At 35.5% G+C, this 18,234-nt stretch overlaps 1 protein-coding gene across 2 annotated transcripts; it reads left to right on the top strand.

The window, feature by feature from the left end:
* The first annotated feature begins 298 nt into the window (after window positions 1-298).
* On the top strand, window positions 299-18,203 carry LOC144449153 (coiled-coil domain-containing protein 74B-like). 2 transcript variants are annotated; one of them, XM_078139623.1, is made up of 7 exons: window positions 299-1,286; window positions 4,891-4,938; window positions 6,663-6,731; window positions 12,013-12,070; window positions 13,546-13,738; window positions 14,285-14,403; window positions 15,180-18,203. In XM_078139623.1, the coding sequence occupies exons 1-7, from the start codon at window positions 950-952 to the stop codon at window positions 15,364-15,366; spliced, it is 1,011 nt and encodes a 336-aa protein (XP_077995749.1). In that variant the 5' UTR covers window positions 299-949; the 3' UTR covers window positions 15,367-18,203. The 2 variants fall into 2 exon arrangements, with proteins under 2 accessions (XP_077995749.1, XP_077995748.1); XM_078139622.1 differs by having other exon boundaries at window positions 12,013-12,142.
* Window positions 18,204-18,234: the final 31 nt, after the last annotated feature.

The raw sequence follows: 18,234 nt of genomic DNA, 5'->3' as shown, positions 1-18,234 counted from the left end.
TTCAATTTCACCTGAATAAAACTAAAAAGTGTCAATTCAGTGTTTGTTATTCACGAACAATCACCACCACAGTCTAGCTATATATATGTTGACCAACAAGTAACATGGGACGAGGAGCTTTACGGTACGGTACGGTACGCCGTATCGATCATCTCGATTACAGCATTCGCACCAAGTCGCTTAGTATAGCGCCCTCACACCAAACAACTTTCGGCGTCAGATATATGCAAATCTCGTCACATGGCAACAACGGGTTCATTTGCATGTGAGAACACATACCATTTGAAGCTGAATACCATCTGTGGAGTAGGAAGAACGATCTATGACGAACTGATTGTGGTGATATTTAGGAAAGATCTGGGATCGGAGGGCCTTTCTGAGACGGGAATTGAAATAACGGATTAATAACTGTCGTTATCTGACAATTTGATTGCCAGAAAAGATATAATATTGCGTCCGATCGTCGAAGCTGCAGATCGTATATTTGGTTTTTGTTGTGGATACACAGAGAGCAGCCATCTTGTGTGAAGTTGGAGAAGTATATGGGGATGGATTTCATGCGTTTATAGTGTTTCATATTCGTAATTGTATCCCAACGATTCCATACGAGGACTATTATATGATACCATTAATAACCTATATTGTTTAGGCTTTAGGAGAGTTTTGATCTGATCGAGGGTATTATTTTCGTTGGACGTACCGGAAAGGCAGTGTCCTCGTTTGTATCGTTTTCAAACATTATCAACACAGACGAAATATTTAGTTCACCTCGCCCTTGCCAAATATTATATTGAGGAATGCTTATATGACATCGTATTGTGACCGATCTGACAATAGTTTATTTTTCTTGCAACACGAACCGTAATTAATCGCTTCGAATGGCGCTTTAGCGATAAATATTATTATCCAAGCAGACATACTACCCGCTACCCGTCTTACACAGTAACTAATGACGTCTGAAATACTAGACTCGCCGATGTCGTCCTCAAGCTATTCTCTGCCCCCGATGCAGAATCTGCCACATTGGTCGCGGGTCGGAGCACTCGACAAAGCGAGATACCCGCGACCGTTTATGAAGGACCGCTTGCAGGTACTGCCTGCTCCACCGGGGAAGAAAGACAATGGGTTCGGTGAAGATTGCTCCGATCTGTCAGACTCCACAGATATGGACCCATTGCAGAGACTGCATCACTTAGAGAAAAGCTTAGCATTTTTGAAGCAACAACATCAAGATATACTTAGGAGTCTACATGAAGAAATTGATGTGTTGAAAAGGGATAACAAAGGTAAAAAAATATGTGTTTAGTGTCAAAGGCATATACATGAATTTCTGTACAAATTACAATGTATCTATACACCATGTTCCTAAATTGATGGAATTGGTAACTATATAAAATATAACCATGGACAACCCACGACTACTCAGGAGTGCTGAAGTCCAAGGGGTTGTTTGGAATGGCCACATAAAAAAAACATCACATAATTTATGGTTTTAATTTAGTATTCATTCAAATTTCAGAACAGACAAAAGTCTTTCATGTTTACAGTCAATAATCCTGCCCCGAAATAAAAAAATAAATAGTAAATATAATGGTTACAAAAACGTGAAATGACTGGCAGTTGCAACTGTTACAGTGTAAAGTTTGTAGTTAATTTTTATATAAAGACAATAAGTGAAATATTCACATACAAATTACAAACCAAATCACAAATATGTTAACGCAAAAATATAGATATTTAAAACAAAAATGACAGTACAGAAGGCTGTGCTTTGGTGAATGTGCCAGAGCCAACATTTTTATTTCACAAAATTTATAATTGTAGAATAACAAAAGAAAATGTTGATGCAAACAGTACAAAAAGATGTATTTTACAGACATGCATCAAAGTCAAGCTATCCATACAGTGGAGAAGAAATTTCCTCTCCACTGTCTGTGATCTGTCTAACACTGTTGTGTGCTTTCATTATGTCTATTGTTCTTTTTTTAAATCCATTGTTTTTATGCAAATGAAGTTGATCAGGAACAGAGGGTTCATTGGTTTATACATATTACAAAGGAATATAGGAAAAAGAGAGCCATATAAAGTATGATTGGAATTTTTCAATGAAACCATTTCGGTATTTTTTTATTTTGAAAAAAATTATCAAAAAAGTCAATTTTTACTGAAAAAAAGGGCGTACATTTGTAACAAGGCAAATTTAGGAAAAATGGTGAAAAATGAGTTATTTTGTAGCAAGGAAAATTTAAGAAAAAATTGTATAAAAAGTCAATATTTACTGAAAAAAGGGCTTACATTATTAACAAGGAAAATTTAGGAAAATATTGTGAAAAAAGGTGTTATTTTTTCAGAAGGTACATTTAGGTTACCAATGACAACTCATTTTTTCAATAAATTAATTTACAGTGTATTTCGAAAACAACATATTGAATGACATATGTAAGCTAAGACACTGCTTACTGTTGAAATGGTAGTTGAAGGCATATGTCATTTTGATTAAAATATAGATGTTCTCTCTCCAACTGTTATGATTAAAACAAGTTAGCAGCTCTAAGTCTAATACTGTCATTTGAATATTATTTTATCATCACATCAGCAGTACAGAACTACGGCATAAAAATATAAAAATGTGAAATAAAGAGAGATTAGAAGTGAAAATAACCATGAAAATTAGAATTAAGATGAAAATTAATAATATACATTGAACATTTTCTTTATTTATACTTAGAAATTATAAAAAAAACAATATTGAAATTTACTGAGGGAAATTTTGTAGCATTGTTGGGGAGATGATATAAAAAAGATGTCCTCTAGTATAACTCTAAAACAATGATCAGCCAAAGCCATGTGATGCATACGTAAGCCGTGACATTTGCAAAGGAACTATGTCACCGCACTTACAAAATGTAAATTGTACAAGTCCAGGAGGTTGTATAAACGGTCACAGACATAGATCAATTGCCACACAACAAACAAATAGCTCATTGCAACCAGTCTACATGTACATTCGCAATTAGGTGTTCATCACTGTAAGAATGAAAATATACACATACATGTCATTGTAAAATAGCCCTAGGGAAAGGCAGCTACACTGGGTGCACTTTTGTATTTTACTGTATTGAATCACCCAGACAAATTATCTATGTCGTTGAGAACACTTAATGGAGGAACCTAAAGGCTTCATTTGTGTGTAACACTGTAATTGCACCAGTGGGCAAATTTCTGTGTCACTGCCTCTCAATAATGTAACACCTCAAATCAAATTCTAGTCCATGCTATTTTCACCCCCAGCTAAGAATTCCATATCTGCATAATCAGCAGCATTGCTTTATCAGACTGAAATGCATCAAAATAATCTCCTTCAGGAGCATTTAATTAATGTTATTAATGCTAACAGGTAATTACTAGATAGTGGCATGAAATTACTTGAAATTAAATATTCCAAAATAAATATTTACTGTAGATGAAGCTTCTATTTGTGTAGTTATTCGATAGAGGATGAATTACACCATAGACCCTCCACCCACATTGGTGGAGGGTCTATGATTACACCTACTAATTCATGGCTAGAGGAGTCTTCTTCATATCTACGAATTTATAGGATCAGAAATATTTGTGCTCTTGATAATATTGGCAACCACAAACTAACAGTATCTGTGATGTTGAACAATGGATTGTAGTTGACTGTGACCGTGTCCATGCAATGCTGAAGTAGGTTACCTAGTTGACGTCATCGTAGATGGTAAATTGACAAGGATTTAGGCTATAGCCATTGTTCAAGTCCAAAGACATTGATGTATTTTTGATAGTCATGGGTAACAACATATCATCGCAAACAGCAAGATCTTGAATGTTGAGTAGAGTACTGTTGTTGGTTTATAAAAAAATTGTCAGCGATGTCAAGTACCGAGGTCCACATTTATAGGTGTTCGTCACCTGTATGGACTGCCTGACTATTGTCAAAAGTTAAATACAAAAAACATAATTAATAAATAAATAAATAGTAAAATTAATTTCCAAAAGAATGTAAAAAATCTGACTGTGAAGTCTAAAGGTGCACTGTAGTTGTAGGTGATAACAGTTCCCCCCCCCCAAAAAAAAAAAAAAAAAAAAAAAAATGGAAGTCTGTTGTCTATCAATTTGATGAAATTACTAGAAAACATAAGTAGCTCTTACATGTGACAAATCTGATAGATGTGCAAACAATAAACAAATTATACTTACATTTATGCATTCAAAAATGGATAAAACAAAGTAATGAAAATTTCTATGCACAGTCAAAAAAATTTCTTGAAAGTGAATCCTCATGAGTTTAAATTTTCATTACCAAGTATGAACTCAAGAGTCCATGATGATTCATTCTCGCAGATAAAACAATATATTGATGTGTGAATGTTATGCAGTCAATAATTTTCGAAACGAGAGTTTGCAAATATCTTTGTATTTTATTTGAATATTATATTTCTGTTAGTGACTGACTCCTCTCCTCAGCCATCTGGCAGTGACAGGTAGCTTGATCATTATATTCACTGATGCATCAATACATATATATGTAAATTGTATGACATAAATCCATAAATTAGCATATAATTACTAGTATTTATGTTAGTATTAAATTAATTATCATACATGGCTGAAACCCCAGAAATGAATTATGAATAATTTAAAACAGGTATGATTACTTTTTAACAAATTATGAATTTGTGGGCAATTAATCACCAGACAATTATACTAGTGTACAGCAACATCAATATATGTAAAAAAAAAAAAAAAAAAAAAAAAGCAAATGTTGTTCCAGTAACAACAGCTCCTCCTAAGGCTGTAATCAACATTCAGATATATGTAGGACTCTGACTGATTTTTATTGGTTTTCACTTTTTTTCTCAATAGATTTACATTTTAAACTGGTAATGGCCAAAGGGTTAAGTCCTAAGAAAGGTGAGTTAAAATATTATCTTAAACTTTGAAACCCTGACAATTAAATACATGCATGTTAGTTTATTGCTGTCTGGTGTTGTGAAGTGTAAGTTGTATTTGAACTCTACTAGCTGAGAGACTTGGTTATCTGGCTTGAAAATGTCGTTTGCTAGAAAATCCAGTACATCAGGTCAGAGAGCCGAGTCTCAAGAACTGTACTTGAACCCCATTCCCTTTATATTAAAAGTAGCTCAGAGACTTCGCAATCACAAGCTACCCTTGAAATTAACCAAACAGTATCCTGTGATTGTGAGAATGTGACAAGTAAAGTCTCTGGGCTACCATTTCAGTGAAAGCAATCTGAACTGTACAAAAATGAAATCTTAGTCAGGGTTTTATCAGTGTAACACACATCATATGCATGCATGCACACATACACAGCTGTGTCAGCATGGATACATGCCCACTGTTTCTGTACAGTGACTTGGTCTAGCTGAGTGCAGCAAAATAGACAGCCATTCACTAGAACTGTTTATGACTAGAATGCAAGTACATCACACATAGAAAACTCTGATAATTAGATGGAAAAATCAATCATAGATTGAATACATGCATGCCATTTAATTTGCCTGTGAAAGTGATTTAGTTTACAGTTAGGTTTTTTGGACTGTCTGAGATTGTATTCAAATGGTGGTTGAAGTCTCGTACAGTAAACCTTTCAATTGTTAATGTGCAAGCTTAGATTCCTTATTTTCTGTTGCTGTGAAACTGCATGTACATCTATGTTCTAAAAATCCAGTTGTTATCTGTATGTATTTCACAAACTATGTGCCTTGTGTTTATATATTATTTATATATTTGGTACATGTAGTATTTGATATTCATTCCATTCTGTTCTCCTACAATTTGTTGTTGATTCAGAATAGCCTAAATATCCCCCATACTGTTGTGTGTATTCAGTGCTGTCAAATGTTTCTCAGAGATACATGTATTATATCTCATAGATGTTGTAGCATTAGATTTCCTATGTTGACATCAGAAAGAGTTTGCTTTTTCACACTTGATCATACTGGCCTCTTGATTTGAATTTGAGAAAATTATATAGATATGTAATAAGCATGTACAAATGTATGTATGGCACCCCTTACGCACACACACCCTACCATGCATGCATGCATACACACACTAACACACAGACATAGACACAGACAGCACATAGACACAGACACAGACACACACATGCATGCATTCATACACACACATGCATACACACACATGTACACATACATACGCATGCATGCATACACACATACACACACACACACACACACACACACACACACACACACACACTCACACACACATGGATGCGTGCATGCATACACACATACACACACACACACACACACACACACACACTCACACACACATGGATGCGTGCATGCGTACACACACACACACCTACAAGTACAATTGTACATGTATATATCATTAATTTCAGTATGCTATATAGCGAAAGAAACATGAAATGAATTGTTTGGGCTGCTCCTACCTCACTTTCACAACCACTACATGCATCATACATAGTATTTGTACTTCCATCCCTATTCCACACAGTCTAGTTTCTTACACTGGAGTGTCTGTATACTCTAGTACAATGGTTCAAGTACCCTGGTACATAGTTACTTATTTCTTGTAAACCTGAACTAATAGTTACATGTATTCTGTCCGATTTTTCCCCATAGAACTAAGTGAAGTTTCAATAAAATCCAGAGAAGCTGATAGTTGTAGTAGTGGTAGTCTTCATTCACAAGGTAAGTGTCATAAATATTGGACTTATTGTTTGACCCTATACATAACAACACAGGTTTTCTCGGGGTACTTCGGTTTCCTCTCACTTTAACAGTAGACATGTAGGGTACCGGGGTGCTGCTCTGCAGTGACCATTCAACCATTTCCAAAGCATTCAACAATTTCCAAATTTTTGGGCCTATACAGAAAATTATTAGGTTTCCTTGTTAAGCTTTTATCTAGTCATGTATTCTATAATTTCTGTATGTGAGATAGTACAACTTTTATTGACTGTGGTTTACAAATTACAAACTATTCATTGACCTGTGTACTGGAATAAATTTAATGTGACTGGATTTGAATAGAAATTTGAATGGTAACGCTTCACAGAGAGATTCATCAGATGTAATTTTGTTAACTGTCATTGGGGTCAGTTCACAGCTCAAATGTAATAAGATGTTATTCCCCAATATTTTTCTTCATTCAGCTGGAAAATACTTGTGACCCAACGGTTGTCACTACTCGTCTAGCAACACGTAGTGATAAAGACCCTTTAGGTCACTCATATTTCCCATGGCTGAATAAAGAAAAATATTTTGGAATAACAATTATACCAGCGCCAGTAATATAAAAAAAAAATCAGGGAAAGTAATGGCAGTTTTAAAGGTTTTGACTCGTGTTTCAAATACAGCAGAACCAGTGATGTAGATGTGTGTTGTTGTTGTTGTTGTTGTTGTGATGTAAAAACAACCAGGGAATAAATTCCATATATTTTTGTTTAACTTGTGCATGGCATAATGTATGGTATCAAATTGTTCTGAAGGAATACACACACCTTAGAAGTTTGACTGCGTAGATTTTTGTTGAATTTGTTGACCCGATTTTCCTGATTCATAGGATCAAAAAATTTGACAGCAAACCATGTTTATGTTAGTCAGTGGATCGGTTTGTCACATTACACTGAGGCATACACACATCTTTAACATACAAACTAGATATTTGGTGGACAGCTTCTCCTGACACACATACTAGGGTCTGAAAAGGTGAAGGCAAACCTTTATGTTGTCAGTCACTTCATTCGATTCTCCCAAGGGATTCTCCCTGTGAACTCGGGTGTGAGTCAATGCAACGTAACAATAGCTAGTGTGGGTATAGGATGAACTAATGTTAGTATATCTCTGCCACAGCCAAAAAAGCAGACCTCATAGTTGCCTTTGTCAATCTAGGTTCCCTGAGAAACATATAGATACCCGCTCTTTTGATACAACAAACAGTTGACTACCCACAGTATATTTGGTCGGTTTAGTAAGTTCAAAGAACGCTTGAAAGTGTTTATTTGAGGTTTCACACCAAATCTACAAACACTCTTACTGTGTATGGTAGGTCCATGTCCTTGTAACCGGATATTTTTTCCCAGGCTCTGAAAGATTTCAGTCGCTAATTAAGGCTTTTAAATGGTCTACTGTAGTACCACTCTGCCAGTTTTTGTCACACATTGTAAAAAAATGAAAGGAGCTCAAAGCTCTTTTGTTCATAACAGACTTTTTCAACAGTAAGTTGTTAATAGCTTTTGAAAGGTGAACGTCGCTACTTCTGTCCAGAGTATTACATTACCCGATGCTTTGTTACACAGGGTGTTGCCATGGTGGGGTATTGTTTACCCAGACAGACTAAATTAAAGACTGCAAGTTTGCACTGCACTGCATTTGTTTGGTTTTTTGATAGTTTGTGTCTACTGTGTAGGAGAAACTTTCAAAGTCTTCCATTTGGTGTATATTTGTCAGTGTGTGTGTGTGTGTGTGTGTGTGTGTGTGTGTGTGTGTGTGTGTGTGTGTGTCACTGTGTGTCCGTGTGTGTCATTGTGTGTGTTTGTGTACAAACTGTGTAGAAGTTGTAGATAGTAAAGCAGTCCCCAAAATTAGTAAAGTCACTGATGTTTTGACTAGAGATCCTGTGACAAGATGGAGGTACAGTAACATTAACCGTGAACACATTACTGGATGGTTATGTGCATATGTGTACATGTGCATCCATGTTTATGTGTTAAAAATTTAATATGTGTGTGTGCATGTGTGTGTGTGTGTGTGTGTGTGTGTGTGTGTGTGTGTGTGTGTGTGTGTCAGAGAAAGAGAGGGGAAGTAAAAAAGTGTTTTAAAAAAAAAATCTTTATTTGTCCAAAGAAATTTGGATATTTGTTGAATGGCTGCCACAAAACCGCTTTCTAGTGCCCTAGTGTTGAAACCCTGAGTGTTCAAGCTTGCCTTTGTCGCTACAAGCATGATGGGGTTTCCATATTATTACCCTCTAGGGGGTTTTAGTATGCTGATTACAATTATACTTTGACAAATACACCTTGCAGGTGTTTCAATGTTTTTTTTGAGAAGTTACACAAAGGTTTCCTGTTCTTACATAGAAGTAGCTTTAACCATTGCAAATTTTGTTCTCTCTGAAAGTGTTCATTGCCCACACATTGCTATTGTGGTCTCTATTTAGGTACTTCTGGTTGTTTCATTCACTATAAAGTTAGATTTGTGAAGTTCCCCTGTGGTGGTTTACCAGGGACCATGTTTTTCTTTTAGAACAGTTCAACGCTGTTTTATAGTGACCAGTATACATGTTCATTCTTGTGCAAAAAATCCTGATAGAATATATTCAAAGACCCAAATTGGTGTTACAGCTAAATGAGACATGGAGTGCTTGAATGCATTTTTGATGAGTTTTTGTGTGAAGCAAAAAAAATGCTGAAAACCACTTTTATCCTGTGTATCAAAGATATGAGTAAGTCTCAATAAGTTAGGGCAGGTGAAAGCATGGCTATAAATGTTGGAACTAGTCAACCAAATAAAGAACTCCCCAGTTGTCTTTTGAATTTTCGAACCAGGTTACAGTTACATTAGTCTAGTGACTCCTTGTTGGCTTCATTTCTAATCTAGTGATTGTTCTCTTCTAACTGTGTGTTGAGATAGTCTGTAAAATACAACATTCGTGCCACGCTATCAGCCAGCACTCACGTCTGATAGTGCTGAACAACACGACGACGTATCTTACAGTCAAATAGCCTAGATTCTAGACTGTCAGATAGCATAGTTTCTAAGCTAAACTGTGACCTTGGGAAAGTTAAAGTGAAGTTTCTTCATTTCACGATAATAAAACTCTAATATCTTTGGCAATAAATTGTCACTGTTTGTAATGAAAACAGACTCCATACAATGGCCACAGACTTGTCTTGTGACATTAAAGTTGAACAACGCTGGCAGAATGTCAAATGTGACACAATAGATTGCCAGTTTTACAAACATGTTGTCAGACACTGTCAATAAGTTATAGTTTGTTTTATGAGCTTGGAAAATCGACAGGCAAGGCAAAGAACTCCTGAAATTGGTCAATAAAACGACTTTACTCATTTAAACTCTGACCTTGTGCAGTAATATTTGTAAATCATCTAAAGTCCATGCTACTGTGTGATTATGTCACAGATTCCAGAGGAACACTTGAGAAGTTAAATTTGAAACTTGTATGGTTTACTGTTGAAAAGGTTACATTAAAAAAAAATCGCCTTCTAAATGTTGTGCCAGTACATTGTGGAGTCCATGCAGACTTGCAAGTCTCTGATAAAACCTTGTAAAGATAGAATTAGTCTAGTGGCTATCCATGGTTTCAAATCTCAAGATCTCTCTGTATGAAGAGATTCAAACAAAGCCGCAGATAGTCCCTAGACCAAGATAAAATGGCCCCAGTCCAACAAAGTAGAAAACAGCGGACGTCTATTTTTAATGTACAAATTTTAAAATGAAAACTGAAGCAAATAGACAACATTTGTGGATAGGTTTTAACATTGTCAAAGTGTGAAAATTTATTAATCATCAAATTGTGTTGTTAATGAGAGTTCATAATGTCAAATTGCTACGTGTGTCTGAACGCTAAATTTTGTAGATGCTTGAAGAGTTGAGAAATGATGATGGATGATATGTCGTCATAATGTATTCTTAGGTCAGAGGTCAGGGGTGGAAGGTCAAGTTGTACTCTTTGCTTTTAAATACTCCAAATTGAGAGATACGTTTATCTCAGATATTGGAAAATTGATCACCAATTTGTTGAGGGGGTGTATTTGCTTGGTCATTGTGAGACCCATTCATCACAACTAACAAAAGCCATTGTGAGGATACCAGGTACAATGTTCATGCTGACCATACAATATTATATAGGGGTGTCGGAAACTTCACATGTAAAGCTTGTAGTCTGCTGGGTGTAGATTGCGAACAAATGTCACATTGTTTACATGGAGAGGTTTATCTGTGCTAGATTCTACCTGTGGTGGGATACAAACACTATATGTTGGAATGTACACGCATGTAGAATGCGCTTCAAATATTACACAGTACAATGTTTTCATAAAGGTGTTTTCGAGGAGTTGAAATCTACCCAAGTTCTTGAGGCATTTTTACTGCGAGTCCCTTCTACAGACAGTTATGCTGTAAAATCTGCAGAAAAGTACAATCTAGAATATGCCAAAGGTTTCAGGCTCTTGTCATTAATGGTTCTAAAAACTTTTGTGGAAACATAGTGGTGTGCAGTATAGACTCCATGTCAGTGCTTATGGCTGAAAGGTATTAGAAAAAAAGTTGATTATACATTTAAGGGCAAGGGTGAGGAATGTCCCGATGGCAATTCTAGAATCTCCATGACTTTATCTCTTGTAGTTGCACATATACAGTATTTTCTACTTTCCAGCATTCCTGTGTAGAGTGGCCTACACTCTACTGGCAGGATTAGACTGTAGAGCCACTTATAAGTTGAAAGCTTCTAAATACATGTAGTTTACTTCTTAATTGTTAAAGGGGCACAACCTGTGTTTATACATTTTTAGGCAGAATTTTTGTCGCATATTCTTAAAAGCTGCACACCATATTCTACATTCTGAAGAACACTTAACCATAACTTGTAACTGACTGAACTCACACTAGGTATAAAGATATAACGTATCAGTGATCTGATGATGTAATTTGTCATGCCCATTAAAAATGTCAAGAAAATCCCTGCTATACATCGACTGTTTTAACAATGCCAGAATAAAGTTGTAATGTCATAGAAGGCATGCATCAATGTAACAGTATACAAGAATAGTTTAATAAAGTTTCTATGTAAGTGTTTTCACCAGAGTAAAAAATTTATAAACTCAGCTTAAAGATAATAGAATCAACTTTGATACATGCCAGATCTTGATTTCGCAGACATTTTTCATTCTTTGTGGAATATCATATCATAAAGTAAAATTATGATGAATATTTACTTTTTATTTTTCAGCACAAAAGTTGGATGAACTAAAGAAAATGTTCCTTGAAGAAGAAGTTGAAAATTTGAGGTATGCATTAAGAGACGCCCGTAGTAGAAACGCGTATCTCCAACAACTTGTCGAACAAACTCTTAACAAGAGGTAAGCATGCACAGTGTGGAGTTCACAAGGCTGCAGTGTCATCACTTCTTGCTGTGTCATCACCATGGAAACCAGCATTTTTTTGTTTTTTTCCACATCATGGTCACTACCACCATACATGTACATGTGTATATATGTATGTACATCTCTATCATTGCTTAGCCAGTAGCATTGTAGCTCCATCGTGTTATGCTTTTAACCTGCACGGATTTTATTTTTTGCCGTGTTTGTATTTGCATGTACCTTTATCCTGGTCAACCCCACTGTCTGTACATTTTGGCACATTCCTGTTGGTTGCTACCTGATGGATGACACCACTTTGGAGATGTGGGGTTGATAGGGTAATGGTGTGTGTCATTGTATCTCCTTGTCTCATTCTCTTCATCTTTGTACATGTAAACCAGTCTACACAGTCAGATCTGTTTTTAATGAACAGCTCCTCATGGCTTATAACTTGTCAGCTACCAGCTTTCATAATCTATGATAATTTAATGTAATCTATGGTAATTTAAAATGGTATCAAACTTCTCTTTGTAATCTATATTAAACGTTCTGCTTTCTGTGGCTGTATATCTCATTATTACTAAGTTTACTATAAACACTGGGACTCAACACCCAATTAACCCAGACATAAAGTAATCAAATCTCTACAAACTATGTTAAATTGTGCCGTAGCAAATCTTGTTCACTGTCCGTTTGAAAAAGTAATAGTTGGTTCTAGTGTGTGTGTGTCCATGTTCAATGGTGATGGGTTATGTTATTTCAATACATTTTCTGTCTGAATTTTTTTTCACTAAGGCTAAAAAATTGATACATATTGATAGAATCAGCTGAATTTCTTTGTTTATGTTGTGAGTTGCACAACATATTTGCAATGGTTTCGTTCTCATCTGGCAAGCAGCCAATCACATTATTAGTTTGGAAATATATACTTAAATCTACATAAAATGGAGGAGCATGTACCATTTTGGGTTACAATTATTGTTATGATCATGATAATGATATCATGTAATCTGTCTGAAAATTATACAGAAGTTAACCAATAACCATACAAGGTGCATTTTTGAATAATATGCAAATTTCATACATGATGTATCTCAAAACGAGGCAAAAATTATACAGAACATTGGATTCTCTGTGCAGTCTAATTGATATAGAAATGTTGATAACCCATGTATCTTTGCTGACCACGTTTCACTTAAAAACTTAAATTTTATATTTGCATAACAAGGTGCACTGTAAATAACATGTAAATTTTGATAACCACTTCATCGCTCAATGTATCAGCTGACTCCATCAAACATAAGAAACATCTAATAGTAACAATACTTAATACATAAATGATACTTTAGGCACTGAGTCTGTCAATATTATAAGGCAACCATTCTGTTTTAAATTTTCAGACCAGCCAGTACTGAGGTTTCCCAACAAACCAGTCCACACTCACAGCTACAGATAGCCGTCGAGGCGTTGAATCCTAGCACAGATCCTTTACAGGTCAGACCTAAAGAAGGAGCTCCTAGACCACCCACCCTAGAAGAATGTGAAATGATTATTAGGCATTTACAAAGACAAAATGATAAACAATCACATGAGGTAAGTTCAATTCTAGTTTTATTCAATTTTTTAGATACTTTAAAGGAGCAATAACAGTGATGGGAACAATTGTTTGGGGAGATCATTCTGTAATACTGCTTTAGTCTTGGTGTTGTTGATAGTGAAGTACCGTATTTGACCATCTTTAAACCCCTAGTTAGGTGACACAAGACAGAGGGTATGGGTTTATACACCGGCATTTCTGTGTCGATGTCATCTATGTTGACCACTTAATTTATGCTAATTTATGCAAATATATTTCTTCTTCCAAAAAGTCTCCAAAAATGCTACAGTTATGGCAATTGTAGCTTAAACCTCACTAGTTTACATAATGTCCTTGTCGTACTTATGCATGACCAAAAAGTACTTCTACAACTTGTAGGTCTGAAGCTGTATGAATTGTTATATTTTCAAGCTTGGTCCACAGTGCATATTGACAACTGTATATTATGTGTATGTACTGCAGTACAATCACTGACCATATCTAAAAGTGAGATTTGCAGTGTCTTCATTTTAATCATCTCTATTTGTGTGTTAACATTACAGCTAATGAGATTAAAAGCCGATTTGAAAGATGTCTTATATTCACACAAGTGGACACCTGATGCATATCTACTAGCTAAAGCATACGTAGCTGAGGAAGGAGAGCAAGAAGACCCACATGGGTAAGCAAAATATTTTGGAAACTTTTCTTATAATGTGTTGTTCTAGTTTGTACCATAACATTTATACATGTACATTTTGTATATGTATTAAAAGTCCTGATGTTGAATGGTTAGAGGGGCTGAGTCATAATCTGTACATTGCTGGTTGTGGAGTCATGATGGTTGAATGGTTAGAGTGACTGGCTTGTAATCTGTACATTGCAGGTTGTGGAGTCATGATGGATGAATGGTTAGAGTGACTGGCCCATAATCTGTATATTGCTGGTTGTGGAGTCATGGTTAGAGTGACTGATTTACAAGTGTTGGTTCTAGCCTTGCCACAGCCATTTGTTTCTGATTAACCAAAGTCCTGAGTCTAGATTTGAACCATTGTTGTGTACACATATAACTCACTGTAAAGATGGGGACCTGGTAGGATAGAAATTGCTTTGTGTAGGATTAAATCTGTGATTTAATCTTTAAGTATTGGTGGTATTGTATGCTGACACGGAAGTTAGTGAAGTATAATGGCTTGTAACAATTCTGTGTAATAATTGTGTAGTGCTTTGGGCACAATTTCACTCAATCTTGGAATATGTCATGTAAAATTTACTGTATTGGCATCATGATAACAGTGTGACAAATTTTAATATTCATAAATATAATTTCTATGTCCAATATTTTTCTCATTTTGGGCAACTAAATTGAAATGATATATCCTAGTATATGTCACATGTTATTTTTTATTTCGCATTATTTATTTATTTTTTTTTATCTCATTTATTGAAATATTTCAGATCAGGGAAATTGCCAAAAATTGCTCTCAAAGGCCAATCAAGGAAGTTACCAGAAGCAGCGTTCCAAACAAGAGAACATGTCAGTTTGCCTGCACTCACACAAACCATGGGCAATAAGGTTGTGGAGAGGAAGAAAAGAATGGACGGATTGAAAAAACAGAGGCAACGGAAAGAAGTTGTGTTGTAGATATGGTGTATATATATATTACAATGTTGTATATTTAGAATGTCTGTCAGTTTTGTGTGTTTTTGCCCAGTTGTTACCTCGTCAATTACTGAAGACGATTCCCACCCAAGCCACACCAAGTCAGTATAACTTTGTAAAGTTGTGATGTGAACCCAAACCCCAAAGGCCATGAAAATAAAATTCTCTGTTTCTCTTTTCTGTTGTTATCATTTTTGGAGTGGCTTACGTCCTTTTTTTTTTCATGATGTCTGAAAATACTTTAAGTGACTGAAGATTTTTGGATAGGCACAGTTTTAATAATGTAAAAATAAAGCCTGTAACCAGTGTGTCCTGTAATAAAGTACTTTTGCAGTTGGTCGAGATCAAAAAAACCCTGGGTTTTCTTGCGAGTCACCACATGGTAATGTATAAGGATACAACATTGTGATGTGTCACAAGAAGTACCCATGAGTCCATTCGTAGTATGGCAAATTGACATAGAGGGCACACTGGTGACAATGATAGGACGTCATTTTAAATTGAAGACGCTTTTGATCTGCTGCAAGTGTTCAACACTAAGTTTAAGAGAAATGGGGAATCTGCTTTCTATGTACTCTTGAATGATGTGATCGTGTCACAGTCCCCCTAGACATTGACAATGACCAGAGATGGCCAGCAAAACCACTTTTCACTTTGTGTACAGTTTCATCTGTTGTGAGAGATGCTGCAGGTATGAGTCAAGACAAAATTTTTTTCAAATTCTAGTTATTTTTATTTCACCTCTGTGTATAGTAAACTGTAGTGTTGACAGAAAGAGAGAGAGAGAATGTGCATAATACATAGATCAAAGTATAAATTATGATGTCAAAGGTCAAAGGTGAATTCTGGAATCAAAGGTCAGTCAATGAGACAATAGGGCATAGGTGAACATTTCTCATACTGAAGCAGGGAATCATAGCTGCAACCCCTCAAGTGAACTTTAAGCAACTTGAGAAGGTTAAATGTGGAGAAATTGTAATTTCTTTGAAGTCTTGAGATGCCTAGAGATTATGAAATGCAATCTTATATCACAGCTCAGGTCTTAGTCATGCCAAACTGAGAGATAAACCAGAGAGAGAAAAAAACAACTACTCAATGTCAAAAACGTGACACAGTTTGAAAACCTATCTTTTCATGATACTAGCCAAATTTATTTTTTTCACAGGGTGAAATATTCAACTTACTTGAGGACTTCAATTTACGTAATAAGGAAAAATTTTTTTTGTGCTTTGAACTTATCTGTAGAGACATAACAGGAGCAAGTTGTAATGATGTAAACATGATGAAATATCACCCACCTTATATTTTCAGTTTACAGACAACTTCTACCCTGTTTAGAAGTGAACAGTTTTTGTGTGTTCTGTGATGTCAGCCAGCTTACTAGCCAACGGTGTGCTTATTGGGCTAAAACAAAAAAACTTCTCACTACAGGGGTGTCACTGTCAGCATGTATACACTCTTTACATTGTACTATACGGGTGTGTAGAACATAACGAACTTTCAGAAGTTTTGACCTTAGGAATGACACCCCCTGGTCATAAAGAGGTTAACTGCTTCCTGGGTAAACAGTACTATACCATTCATTACTTGTTGGTGTAGTGGGTTTTTTTTTATTAGGTGTAAATTTTTTGTACAAAATTGGTTGCTTTGCGTGCGTATAGTTTACTAAAAAAATAGAAGTTTTTGTGACTTTCTGTTTTCAGAGTGATATTATAAAGTATATAGAGTACAATAAGTGTCGAAAATTGGGTAGAAATGTAAAATATTTCAAAATTTGTTGGTGGTTTTGTCCAAATGATCATGTTAAAAACTTTTAATTACATTCTGCTATCACATAGGTACTGCGCCCTCACAGGCAGAATATAGAACTCCTTTTTTCTTTCAAGTGGCACTCAATTAATCATATGACACACATGGTTTGTTGTGAATCAGGACATTATGAAAATTATGTATCCGGGCATAGGAAGTTGTAAAGAGTGCAAAAAATGTGTGGTTTGTTGGAATATATACATGATTTGTAAGTGCCATACTATTTCTTCGATAAAAAGCAGTATATTGCTATCACAAGAATTAACACATCATGCAACATAAAAATAAAAAAAAGTCAATATTTAAGACTCGAAAGATGTTGAAAGACATTGGAACCAGTGAAAGTGATGCCACTACCAGATTGTAATGGTTGGAGGTGGTCACCAAACTAACAAAGTCATATTTTTGTTTATAAATGGCGCCCTCTGGTGTCAATTTCGGATATTTAGATAACTTTCTAGAACTCGGAGATGCATGATAAAAGCATTTACCATGTGTTAACCTATAAAACTCCTAAACAATCATCACTTCAAATGGTGAAGTAGGGTACCAGTGAAATTGAAAATTTACAAAAATGGTATGCTTCTACAAGTCACCACCATACATGAAACAGAAAGGGAGAATTAATATCAGTACCTGTTTAACATGTACCATCGTTTCAATTCAGAAAAGAATTACCCAAACTGACAGTTTGACCAAACTCAACTCCAAAAACTATAAATAACATGTACACGGATTTACCCCACTAGAGGGCGCCATTTACTGTGATTGTTCTAGTTATCACCTCAGCAATGTCATACCTTTGTTAATTACTCATAGCGTCTGTTTCACCAAAACCGAAAATTATGTATTTTACACTCACATTTTCAGCTGCTGCAACCAAATCAGGTGTAATCCTACTTAAATTTCAAGAGATTTTTTTTTCCGCAAATATTGAATTTTCTTTCGATCTTTTGACTTCCTTTGGTGGTAGTCTGAGTTTTACTGGAACTCAGGTATCTTTATTCTGCTGTAGACATTTTTTTTGCTTTCTCAGAATAA

Source organism: Glandiceps talaboti, chromosome 18 (genome assembly GCF_964340395.1).
Source record: "Glandiceps talaboti chromosome 18, keGlaTala1.1, whole genome shotgun sequence".
Classification (NCBI taxonomy): Eukaryota; Metazoa; Hemichordata; class Enteropneusta; family Spengelidae; genus Glandiceps; species Glandiceps talaboti.
Note: the sequence above shows the minus strand (reverse complement) of the source record. Positions and strands in the feature narration are given on the sequence as shown.